The following is a 13,693-nucleotide window of genomic DNA, read 5'->3' as shown; positions in this document are numbered from 1 at the left end:
ACCCGCACGTGTCCCCGAGGACCTCCTGGGCCTCTCACCCCCGCCCAGCCCCAGGGTGGGAGTGGGGGGGGGGGGGGCCGGGACCTAGACTCCCTGCCTGGTGGCACGCGCCGCCGGCTCCCCTGCTGCATCCGCTCTCTCATTGGCTGCCGCGGTCGGGGCGCTCCCTCCCCGGCTCCCCATTGGCTGGAGCCGCCGCGGTCCTCTCCGCGCAAGCAGCCGCTGACATCACGCCGAACCTGGCCGTGGCGGCGGTGGTAGCGGCGCCCCCTTCCTTCCCGCAGCCCCTTGGGCTCGGCTGAGGCCCCTCTGCGGTCCCGGGCGGAGGATGGTGCGAGGCGTCCCGAGGGCTCCCAGCCGCCAGAGCCGCAGCTCCCGGGCAGATCCCGCAGCCTCAGGCAGCCGCCTCTGCTACACCGGGTTCCGTCAGAGGGGCCGAGGTTGAGGTTGGGCGGGCAGCGCAGGCAGCTGGAGTAAGGGGGGACCGGGGCCGGGGCCCCGAGCGGAGACGTTCGCGGCTATGGGGGCCCTGACCAGCAGGCAACACGCAGGCGTGGAGGAGGTGGACATCCCGTCCAATTCCGTGTACCGCTATCCGCCCAAGTCCGGTGAGAGCTGAGGAGAGCCGGGGGCCGGGGCGGAGCTGGGCGTGACCCCTGCAGGCAGCTGGGGGCAAGGAAGGGGCGCGAGGAGAGAGTTCTGGGGCCGGGGTCTTGAGTGGGGGAAGGAACGAGGGCCTAGATTTGGGGGATGCTAGACCACCCTAGTGTCCGGCTCTTCCCAATTGGGGTGACCAAGACTCGAAGAGGGGCCAGTACCCTTTCATCGGGACTCGGGATGGGAATTCCCCAAGGGAAGAAACGGGGGCCCTGGCCAGGGTCGTCTTCTGTCTGTCAGTGTCACTCAAGATTGACGATTTCCAGAAACAGGAACCGGGTCGGTGTATTTGGTTTTAGGTAAGGAAGAATCAGCTGCATCGAGGTTGTCACCCTGCATTGAATGGGACCATAAGCAAATGCCTCCCAGTCCTCCATCTCCCCCTACCTCAGGCCTTTCACCATCCCCTCCTTGTCATCTTTCTTCTGATGGTTGAAACTAGTGCATTCCTCAGTATAGTCAGAGGTTACCCAGTGCTGTGCAAGTCAGTGTCTACATACAGGCACCTCAGTGATTGCTGAAGTGGCACAGAGTCAGGCTAGTTTTATTCTGAAAAATCCCCCTACCTGCTGAAGGAGAGAGATAGGACACATTTGCAAGCGGAAACATTTTTGGGAGACCGGTTTGTAAGGAGAAGGAAGCAAAAATATTAGTTCCTAAAAATATTTATGGATATCAAAACCACTAAGAGTGGCCTTATCCAGTGTGGTCATCTTTGTAGTAAGGAGAAGGGAGTGGTGGGTAAGCATGCAAGTTGTACAAATTTGTTCCTTGAGGCAGTTAATCAGTTGACATTATTTTAAGTGCAAGATGGGCAAGAGCAATACTTAATTAGTTCAGGATCCATATAATCTGTAAGAGCCAAGATTGCTACCACTTTTCTTTTGGCTCAGGACTAGCTAGGACTCTTAGTGATTGTCATAGTCCAAGATGTTCCCCTTTTCGGTTGAATAGAGACATATTGAATTAAAGACGTAGAAAAGCCAGTTTCTCAGCAATATGTCCAGTTTCTGCCTGGTGCCGGTAGGGACCAGACAATGAACTTGCATCCCTGTGGAGTATTTTGGCAAAGCTTTAATCCTTTCTGCTTTTGTGCCAGAGAATCCTTGCAGAGATGAATATTGTTAGTAGAGAGCTGTTTCAGTCAAGGTGGAACTGTAGGTCAATGATATGCTAACAAACTTCTGGCTAATTACTTTTTAAATGAAGAAGTATGGCTTTTAGAAGATTTAAAGACAATTTTTTTTTTCCTTTAGATTGAGCAGCTGGATTTAGTGTGTTGAAACACCTGTGAATTTTTTTTTTTAATTCACTTCTTTTGCTAGAAATGATTTGATGTACATTAAGTGTTGTTGCCTCAAGGGACTAGTCACTGAATTACAAATGGAAGGATTAAGTGATATATCTATTTCTGTATAAATCCTTGAAAGCAGAATATACATGTAAACTGCTGTTGTTATCATTTTTGAGGAATTAAAATATTTTCTGAGTACATCTTGAACAATGTAAGTATAAATATTAATGTTGAGGTGAGAACATAAAAAAGGTATTTTACCTGTTATGGACCATATTAACTCACGGCAGTTGATAGATCCAGGTTCAGGAGTAGAATAAAAGGAATCGGTCGCTCAGACATTTCTTAACATTTACTAATAGGAAATTTACTTAATTAAAACATGGAAAAATATTCAATAGGATATAGCATCAGTTCATTTGGGGTCAATGTCCCTATCTCTGTATTGGTCATGCAAATGCACATTAGAAGTATGTGACAACCCTGAAGGAACAACTTGTGACTTCTCTGGCTTTTGTATTTAGTCCATTAGGAAACTATGTCAGTGATTGTCAGTGAGCCTTAAATCAATTAAATACTGGCTTTAGATTTTTACTTCTATCATATCTCACTTTTTGGTGGCAGGATCCTAAAAATATTACAAGAGACCTTCCACCACCTAAATAATCATAGGACCTTTATTGAAAACTTTAGGGATACAAAGCCTAGGAGAGAAAAAGAAGTGAAGAAGATGAGGAAAGGAAAAACAAAAGATAATAGAAAGATTACCAGCACTTGAAACAGTGACATAGTTTGAAGGAGAATGAAGATCAGAAATCCCAGATTTCACCTCCTCTCTTTTAGGACAGAGTCCTGGATCTGGTCCATGTGGTAGTTAATACAAAATCATTACAATTTACTTGATATGACAATGGCTCTTGACACAACAATGGCAAGAGAGGCACCAAAGAATAGCAGGGCCATAACTTAGATGCCACTTTTGGCATAGTCACCAAGTCATATCATGGATCAGGATTATTAAAGTAGTTTGGAGGCCATTACACTGTTGCAGTTAGCCTATTGCAACCCCAGAGTGAATACCAAAACTCACTGTTATTTGGGGCCAGGCTTAAAGGAGGCTTGTGCAGTGATTTAGTGTCAGAATTGGAATATAATGATAGACTTGTAGTTCATAGAATGCAATAAAAGTGACTGTACTAATAACAAAGGATATAATTCCTCAGGTTAAAAAGATCTAAATTCAGAGAAAATTGATTTTCCTTCTCCCTCTACCCTGCCCTATCCATGCATTTGCATTTTCCATGGAAATGGCCACACTAGGTCAGTGTACTTGCAGTATGGTGGGTATTCAACTACAATCTCTAACACTAATTAGGCTGAGCCTTTCATACCTCAGGTGGCAACTAAGTCAAATGACTTTCCTGCCTCCAGAAGGATCATTCTAATCTGCATAACCAGGTGCTGCTTCTACAGCCCTTATCCACAGCATCCCCTCTCTCTTCTCCCTTCAATGTCTCTCAGCCTACTAGCCAGGACCTCTACTTCCCTGGAAATTCAGAGGGGAAGTTGCCAAATCTTTGTTTTTTTTAGACTAGGAGTCAGTAAATTATGGTCCATGGGCTAGATGTGGTCCACGGGCTGCAGTTTGCTGGTCCCTACTTTGGAAGTTTCTGCTATTAATCTTCATCTTCTCTTTCTGTTACCATAAAGAAATGAATCTCACAATAGTTTTACCCCTTGGTTTTCAAAACCCTTCCCGTGGAGTAGTTCATTCACTACTAGTTACTATATTGACAGCAAAATGGAAGGGCCTTATTAATTTCAGATTATAGTAAATAAAGGGATTTAGTGGGCCTACTCCGCTCTGGAGACCTCTCTGTTGTCCCCTGTGCTTTGGCCAAAATCTGCCTGTTTATTCCTGGGCCTGAGAGCTCTGTATGACCCCTATCTCTCTGTGTCAGGTTTTGAATACAGTATCAGACTATGTTCCATGAGTTCTACCCCACTGACCTGCAGGAATTAGAGAACAAACTGACTATAGGCATTCAGCAACTAGACAAATATTGAGCTCTGAATCTTTTACAACCATATCCTGAAGATGATACATGTTGTAAACTGTTGTTAGTTGAGTTTGCTTATTTTTTTTAGTACCTGTACCAGGATTGAGTTCTACTGTGGAAACTACCACTATTTTCCTGGGTAAGGGCCTAGAAATATCCGGTGCCAAGGTCTGCATGTTGCAGTGGCCACATCATTTTGTAACACCAAGTGTTAACAACTCTCATACTAACCTAGCACTGGGAGCTCCCAGGGCCATGGACTGAGTGTTACTGCTCCTGGATGTTCTATCACCTAGGTGAGATTAAAAATAGCTATATAGGATGGCTCAGGCTAGTACAAGGTGATTCTACTCAGCCTGACCAGGGCTTGTGCTCCTTTCTGTATTAATTGTTATCCTTTTAGGCAGCAGAAGGAAAAAATGGATAAATGAATGAACAAACAATTTTTTTCATTAGTTAACTCTTACTAAAGGTTCCAGTTGCTGTTGATGTCTTAACTAACAGTGTGGCCACCAGGACTAGACATTTCTATCTCAAGAGTGCTCAGAGAAAGAGACATTAATCAAATAAGATAGTTAAAAATTCCTCTAAGTCAGCACATATCTGTTAGGTGCTGTAAGAAAGAAAGGAAGGAAGGAAGGAAAGATTAGAAGAAAGAAAGGAAGGAAGGAAGGAAAGATTAGAAGAAAGAAAGGAAGGAATAAAGGTACATTTTTTTTCAAGAGTGGAAAAAGAAAATCCAGGTTCTGCACTAGAGTTCACTGAACAGGGTTCCCTTATCCTTTCCTCTTGACTTCCCAAGGAGAAAGGGAATTACATTTCACAGGAACTAGAGCAAACTTTTCTTTCCTTTTAAACTGATGCAGCCACTCCCCAGTTCTCAGTTAACTAGCTTCAATGCAGTAAACACATTTGTCCCTATCTCCAATTTTGAAAAGGTCCTTGAGGTTCAGAGGAGGATTAAACATTATTTTTTCAAGTGTCTCCCCTAGTGCCTTGCACCATAGAATTCCAACAGAGTACATGTGGCACAATTCCCAGTGGCCGCCCAATTACTATACAAAAATTCCCAAGCTACTTATTCAGCACAGTTCTTATACAATCTCCAAACTCTAGTCTTTAGGGAGATTCCAAGCGTACTATAGCATTTGTGTCTTGATATACTATCACTCCCAGATACAAAAAAATAGGCAAATTCAACTAACAACAGTTTACATGTATCATCTTCAGGGTATAGTTCTAAAAAGATTCAGAGATCATTCATGTTTGTCTCTAGTTGCTAAATGCCTATAGTGAGTTGGCTTTTTAATTCCTCCAGGTCAGTGGGATAGACCTCGTGGAATATAGCCAGCAAAACTAGAAGCAGTGCCTGAACCATGGAAGCCACAGAGTGAAGGGCTTTTGTTTAAGGACCTCTAATCACCCACAGATCCTCTTTCTCTGAGTCACCCTTCCACCACTATTGCCAGATGCCTGACTCAGGACAATTTGATGGTTCAGATTCAGAATGAAATGAGACACTCACAGACTATCCAGCAGTTAACAAAAGGAAGTTTATTTAGCCATATCATGGAAAGAATAATCAAAAGATACAGCATCAATTCATTTGGGCACAGCATCCCTGCTTCTATGTTTGTCATGCTAGGTATATTGGCCAAAATTGTGTCAGACCACTGAAAAACATCTGATTTCTGCTCTTGCTTTTTTACTTAAACTAGCAGGAAATTATTAATACTTAAGGGCTTAGTTCCCTGGGCAATTAAATCTCAAGTCCATTTTTAGTACTTTTTAGGGGGAAAATAGTTTAGCTTATACAGTGGGGACTTAATGTATGTTATTTCTACCACACTTGTTTTGTTTTGCCTCTAACTCTCTTAGCTTTTTGGGGTTTATTTAATTGCAGGAGTCATTTGAGGGGAAGGCTATGTAATTAGACAAGTACCTATAATTATGTACAGAAGTAGACTTATAAAGCTGACTTTCTTGTATCAAGTAGGCAAGAGTCCTGTGTACTAAGAGGAAAAAAATGTGTGTTTATATTCACATCTATTTTAGACCTGCTAATTAAATCCACTGTTTTATCATTTGCCTCCAGCATGATTTTTGACCAATCTTAACAAAATTTTAGAAAAGTTCATCTTTAGTTGAACTTCATTACTGTCTGTTGGCCATAGTTGACAGAAACAGTTGTTTGTTGAATGAAGGAAATGAAATTAATGAATCATGCAGGACTTGAGAAATGGTAAAATCTGTGGCTCAACTCAAGTAAAACCCAGAGAAATTTGGCTTGTTGAGGAGTCCGACCTGTAATATTAATGATGTCTTCTTATTTTGTATTTGTACTCTGTGCTAGTAGAATAGCTGAACTTTTCTTACTTTTGGGATTCCAAAAAAGAAAGGGGCCATAACATTGCAAACCCTGGAGGTATAGTCAATACAAAGGCACCAGAGAGAAGGGAGATGGAGTGTCCTGTGTGAGAAACAACAAGAAGACTAGTATGACTGGACCATAGAGTGAAGTGATATGTAAGAATACTACAAAGATTGAAAGGGGCCAAGTTGTGAAGAGTTTTAAATGGCAGAGGAATTTGTATTTTATTCTATTAGTAAAGGACAACCACTGGAGTTTATTTTGGAGAGGGATGACATGGTTAGATATACACTTTAGAAAAATTATCTAGGCACTTCTGTGGAGGATGGATTGGAGAGGGGAAAGGCCCAAGGCAAGATCAACTAGGAGGCCATTACAGTTGCCTAGGTAACAAGTCATGAAGGCTACTCTGAAATGAGTAGCAGCTTTGTGAATGAAGAGGAGACCTGTAAGAGAAATAGAAAGAGAAATAAGATTAGGAAATTGAGCCTATAGGGTGACTTGAGAGTGAGATATCAAGGTTGACACAGAGATTACAAATTTGGATGATTTGAAGAATATTGATACCTTCAACAGTAAATAGAGAGGTAGGTTTTATTTAAGTTTGAGATAGCTACAGAACTTCTACTTTGTAATGTGTAATATACAGTTGGTGATGAGGATAGAACTCTGGGCCTGAAGTTAGAAAGACTCATCTTTCAGAGTTCAAATCTGGCTTTAGACTTACTACTTGTGTGGTCCTGGACAAGTCATATAACCCTGTTTGCCTCAGATTCTTCATATGTAAAGTGAGCTAGAGAAGAAAATAGCAACACTAATATCTCTGCCAAAGGAACCCTGAATGGGATCATGAAAAGTTGGACATGGCTGAAACAACTTAACAGCAGCAACAACAATGATGCAGGATTAGTGCTCAGGAGAAAAACTAAAGCTCCATAGAAACTGGAATTTTTAACTATAAAAATATATAGAAAGTCAACTTATAGTAGGAAAAATTTGGGAGTGAAATAGTTTAAATTAAATTTAAATAGATATAATTACTTACATACATTTTAAAATTTTGTTAAAAATGCATGAAAATAATTTTTGAGGAAACAGAAGGCATGGTGGGAGTTAGTTTCTTCAGCCTTTCTAGGATAACATAGAAAACAGATGATAGCATTATTCTATTCTATTTGGCTGTGACTTTATTTTTGACTATAAAACTTATTGATATTGTTATAGCTAGCTACCTTTGCTTTGTTTTATCATTTAGTTCTTCTTTGGGTCGTCTGATACTAAGTGCTTATGTACATTTTAATAAAGTCAGTTTGCTGAGATGGATCCTCTTATTCAAGTGTCCCACTTTGACAGGAGAATTCAGATGATGAAATATTATCAAGTTATGTTATGTCTGCCTAGGAAGAATTAGAGAAGAGACCACAAGGACAATTAAAATGTGTTTTATTTCTCAGCTCAAAGAAAGGTAGTGCTTCCCCCCCCCAAATAGTTTTTTCCCCAAATACATGTGAAAATAATTTTCAACCTTCATTTTTGTAAGATTTTGTGTTCCAATTTTTTCCCCTTTGTCCCTTACTCCCCCTCCCAAGACAGCAAGCAATCTTTTAATCATATTTCCATGTTTGTTGTGTTGTGTAGTAAAAAGCAGGCCAAAAGGGAATAAAAGGTGGTACTTTTCTTTCTATATCCTTGAGACGCTTCATCTTTGCTTATTGGAGAATACAAAGTACTAATTTTATACAATATTTAAGTGCATAAGACTGCAACTTAATACTAGGAAGTTCATACTTGGGATGGGAACTTCTGCTTGCCTAGGGATATGATATTTAAATAACAAGGTGATTGTCTTAGTGTCCCAGGTAATCATTTCTTGGTCCATGGAACAAATATGAGTCTTGCATGTTTGACTTCCAGATGAGAACATTGTCTACTTCTTCCTCAGCAAGTCATATTGCTCTGAAGCTGATATGTGACTCTTATCTTGCTAAGGTTTTGCTTCACAAAATTTCTGCTGTACCTACTGCCGTCAGTATTCATATTAGACCAAACTTTGGCGGCTGCCAGACTTTCTTTGTTTATCCTCAGACACAGGACATGCATGAAAGGGGTGGGGCAGAGAGAGAGAATGTGAGTATTGAGGAAGATTATAACAAGAAGGTAAACAGCACAAATGACCTGTTTCCTTACCTCTTTCTTCTCCAGCTAAGCCAGGCGCAAATTAGGGCCAAGTAGCAAATATGTTTTTTTTGTCAGTTTTGAGGACCTCCATTTTGCTTTTGCATCCTACCAGAACAGGAGTAAGGATGAGCAGAGAGCTTTAGAAATCAAACACACCTCAACTTACTAGTGGTATTTCCTCCCACATGACTACAAGATGAAGAATTAACTCCTCTTGCTTTCTCTTTTCCCCCAAAGCCTCTAAAGCCAAGTTCAAAGAAATGCCACCAAACTAATGAATTCTGGAAAAGCATCTGCTTGATTTTCCTATTTCCATAGCAACTCTATCTGGGCAGGGAGCCCAAAAAGCTAGAGTTACATTCCTCCCTCTGGTCAGGAATTTTGAAGTCCCTTGTTTAAAAAAAAATGAGCTGGGGTATACTTGAAATCTGCACTTCTACAACATAAACATAAAAACAAATACCAGTACTTTAAAAATAACAAGGGTAATTTTTCTAGTGTCACAGGCTCCGTGGTTCATGGAACAAATGCAACAGACATGCATTAACAATGCATGTAACATATCTTTTAGCCCAGCAATACTGCTACTAAGTCTGTACCCTCAAAGAGATCAAAGAAAAAGAAAGGGACCAAAATGTACAAAAATATTTACAGCAGCTCTTTTTGTGGTGGCCAAGAATTGGAAACTAAAAAGTTGCCCATTGATTGAAGAATGGCTAAACAAATTATAGAATATGATTTTTCTTAGTAAATTTATTTTTAATGCATATTACTTTATGAATTATATTGGGAGAAAAAATTAGAGCAAAAGGGATAAACTATGGGGGAGAGGGAAAAAAAGAAAAAAGAAGTGAACATAGTATATATTGATTTACATTCAGTCTCCTTAGTTCTTTTTTCTGGATACAGAAGGCATTTTCTGTCCAAATCTATTGGGTTTGCTTTGGATCACTGAACCACTGAGAAGAACCAAAGTCTTTCGTGGTTGATCATCACACATTCTTGCTTTATTGTGTATAATGTATTCCTGGCATCAGTTCATGTAAATCTTTCCAGGCCTTGTAGAATTTGATTGTGATAGAATATTATTCTAGAAGACATAATAAAGATGATGGTTTCGGAAAAAACCTGGGAAGACTTATATGAGCTGATACAAAATAAAGTAAGCAGCACTTGGGAGATCAATGTATACAGTAACAGCAATATTGTAACAGTAATCAGCTATGAAAGACTTAGCTTCTCTAATCAATACAGTAGTCCTCAACATTTCCAAAGAAATGTTGCTCATTTCCAGAGGCAGAACTGATGAACTAGGAGTCATTGCACAATAAAGCATATTTTTCTCACTTTATTTTTCTTGCTTCTCCTACCCTTCTCCCACTTCATGCAACATGGCTATAGAAATGTTTAGGATGACTACATAGGTCTTATTATTGTTGTTCAGTCATTTTCAGTCATGCTCAACTCTTCATGACTTCACTTGGAGTTTTCTGGGCAAAGATATTAGAGTGGTTTGGCATTTTCTTCTTTAGCTTGTTTTACAGATGAGGAAACTGAGGCAAACAGGGTTAAGCGACTTGTCCAGGATCACACAGATTACATAATGTGTGAAGAGAAATTTTAACTCAGGAAATTGAGTCTTCCTAACTCCAGGCTCAGCACTCTCTCCACTGTACCATCTAGATAATCATGGTTTCTGTACATTATACATATGTATGATAGATGTAGTATCTCTTGCCTTCTCAATGGCTGGGAGAGTGGATTAAGGAAAAGGAAAATTTGGAAGTGAAAATAAAATTAAAAATAAAATACATGTAATAAACATAGTACAATAAAAGCACTATGTAACACTTCAGTGACTAAATATCTAAATTAAAATAATATTTTTGTTGTTTTTTTTAAACAAAACAGATGGTGGACTGCATTAGACCCATGAGCTTCAGTGTGCTGATCCCTTTGCTATATAACTAATTTTAACCAAGAAAGGAATTGCCTTGGGTGCAGTCATCCTTTTCTCTCTGATCTGGGGGACCCTTCAATTTTAAAGAAGGTGGTTATGTATGAGTATGCGATGCCTTCTTTATTAGAAGTTTAACTTTCAGAGCCAATATCTGTTGTGGACAGTTTTTATATAATTTCTCTACCTATTCATTAGAATGTCCAACTAACTTTCCTTTGTAGAAAATGGTTGTATTTTACACAGGCTCCTCCATTTTCTGAAGCTAGTCTGGAAATGGGTTATTCAGTTTCTCAGCAACTTCTGTGATTTAGTTTACATTGATTTTATAATTTCTGTTTCCCATAGTTTCTGTATTTTCTTAACAGAACTCTTTCTTTGTTGGATGCCTTGACAGACCAATAGACTTGGGTATCAAACTGATGTTTCTATTAGAGCTATTTTAATCTGAAGTTGTGGCTAGCTGATAAATTTCTTTCACCTTCTCTCTTAGCTGAGGGATGTACTTGTTTTGTGTATGTGTATCATCTTTATTCTTAAAAACTATAAGTCATAAGTAGGTGTGATTCTCACCCTAACATTAGCATGCATGGTGAAAAGCCTGTAGAGTCATTCCTGGTGAATTAATGTAGTAGAAATCCTACATGTTGATTCTCCGGAGATTTTTTAGTTTTAGAATTCCTTATGTGTTTTATGTGTTTATAATTGAAATAGGCTCTGGGTGTCCTATGAATGATATGATATGATATAGTTCTAGACTTCTTGATATCTACTAAAGGCAACATTTTCTTAAGTAGCTTGCTTTTAAAATCTTTACCTTGATCAGAATGGATACTGGCAGGGAATCTGTATGCTGAGACATACATTTTAGCAACCATGGAAGCTTTCTTGTTCTTGGTTTGGTATATTTTTACATACCTGATGAAATGTTTATTCAAAACTAAGATAGACTGGTGTTTTCTATCTCCTTCTAAAGCTAAAAAGTCATTGTGAAAGACTTTACATGAAATAATGCAAAGTGAAATGAGCAGAACCAGGAGAACATTGAAGCAGCAGTATTGTGTGACAATCAACTATGAATAACTTAGCTATTCTTGACAATGCAATGATCCGAGACAATTCTGAAGGACTTATTGTGAAAAATGCTATCCATTTCCAAAGAATGAACTGATGGAGTTTGAATGCAGATTGAAGCATAATTTTTCTTTATTTTTCTTTGCTTTTTAAAATTTGTCTTTTCTTTCATAGCACAACTTACATGGAAGTATGTTGTGCATGACTGTACATGTATAACATGTCAAATTGTTTGCCTTCTTATTGGGAGGGGAAATTTGGAAAATTTGGAAATTCAAAAATTGAAAAAATGTTTAAATTGTTTACATGTAATTGGGGGAAAGTAAAATATTAATTTTTTTAAAAGTCATTGCAGACAGATTTCCAAGGTTTGCTAGTGTTTTTATTTTCTAAACCTGTAGCACAATTTGACAGTGTTCTACACATTAGGTACAAGTTTCACACTTTGTAGTGACTTCTGTTGCCATCTTGAGTAAAAAAAAAAAATCTGTTTCTTACTAACTCCAGGGTTATCTCTTGATCCATATGAATGAAGTCATTATGCAATACTTTATGACTATAGAGAGTTATGCTTATATAGCAGCAACTGCTTTCTGCTTTCTCATACTATCGGATCAGTCGCAGTTCAATAAGACATTCCATTGCAGAGCTCTAGTTTCTGCTATTGTCTCAATAGTAAATTGCCTCCTAGTGCCTAGAACTAGAATGTTCTAGCATCACTTCTTTGGTTTCTGGCTTGTTTGATTTTTATCAGTCTGTCATTATCCATCTGTATACATTGCTAGTCATTTACTGACAACTGGAGCAAAGAAATTTGTTTTATAAATAAGGTTCATCTATGCTACTGCCATGCTATGTTACATTTCCACTTCATTTTAGCCCTAGTCCTTGGGTATTACATATAGTGTTTATATCTGCTTTTGGTGTTACTGTGATTTAATTGTCATGAAGCCTTTGAAACAGAGCTTTTGCATCCATATTTGTCTTCCCTGGCCTGTAATGGTGCTACTATATATACCTATATCTGGTATATAGCATCCAAATGGCATTGGTCTGAATGGGTGGGTTGTTGTCAGTCTATACTTGGGTTTTTTTTTCTAAATACATAGTCCTTGACCTTTTCAGTGACAATATACTTTAAAGAGCCAGCATGGCTTCATCAAGAACATATCATACTAAATTAGCTTCATTTCCCTTTTTTGACAGGATTACTAAACCAGTAGAAAAAGGAAAATCATATATAAAGCTTATTTACATTTTAGCAAATCTTTTGCTAAAACATCCTATGTTTTTCTTGTGGAAAAGGAGAGATATAGACTAGACAATCATACAGACAAATGAATTTAGAACTATTTGAATGATTGAATTCCAAGAGCATTTGTTACTGTTCAGTGTCAGCATGGCAGAAGGATTTGGAATGTCACAGGGATCTGTGCTGGACCCTGAGCTGTTTTAACATTTATCAGCATTTTTGTGTATTCCTCAGATAAAGACAAAGATAGTATGTTCTTCAGATTTACAGATGGCACAAAACTGGGAAAGATAGCCAACACAATGGATCCAAAAATAAAAGTCCAAAGAATCTTGAACTGTAAAACATTAGGAAATGTCTTATCTCAAGAGAAAACCCAGTGTTCAGTGCAGCTCCTTATCCATGGATGTTAGTCTTTAGATTGGTTACCACATATCTTTCCTTATTATTACTTCACGAGTGTTTGAATGTCCAAGTGTTTCAGGTACTTCACAGAACACTTCCAGAGTGATCTCATCTGGCTTTATACTACTGTAAGTTAATTACTCAGCAATCCTCCAAGTCTTTCACATTTCTTTTCAATATTTTAATAGTATCTTTAGTCTTATGATCAGCATCTTCTAATGTTAGGAGGCCTCTCTGACTTTTAGTACCCACAATGTAACCACACATTTTAACCACTTCAGCATTCTTCATCTCTCTCTCTCTCTCTCTCTCTCTCTCTCTCTCTCTCTCTCTCTCTCTCTCTCTCTCTCTCTCTCTCTCTCTCTTTCTCTCTCTCTCTCTTTTTAAGTAATAGCTTTTTATTTTCAAAATACATGCAAAGATAGTTTTCAACATTCATCCTTGC

General features: G+C 38.9%; 1 protein-coding gene across 1 annotated transcript in view; it reads left to right on the top strand.

The window, feature by feature from the left end:
* The first annotated feature begins 218 nt into the window (after positions 1–218).
* Positions 219–13,693, top strand: part of RNF157 (ring finger protein 157) — a 115,199-nt gene continuing 101,724 nt past the window's right edge. The window contains exon 1 of the mRNA XM_074264747.1: positions 219–608. Within this exon, the coding sequence (XP_074120848.1) occupies positions 521–608 (88 nt within the window). The 5' untranslated portion in view covers positions 219–520. The remainder of the gene's footprint in view (positions 609–13,693) is intronic.

This window comes from Sminthopsis crassicaudata, chromosome 4, assembly GCF_048593235.1.
Source record: "Sminthopsis crassicaudata isolate SCR6 chromosome 4, ASM4859323v1, whole genome shotgun sequence".
In the NCBI taxonomy this organism is placed as follows: Eukaryota; Metazoa; Chordata; class Mammalia; order Dasyuromorphia; family Dasyuridae; genus Sminthopsis; species Sminthopsis crassicaudata.
Note: the sequence above shows the minus strand (reverse complement) of the source record. Positions and strands in the feature narration are given on the sequence as shown.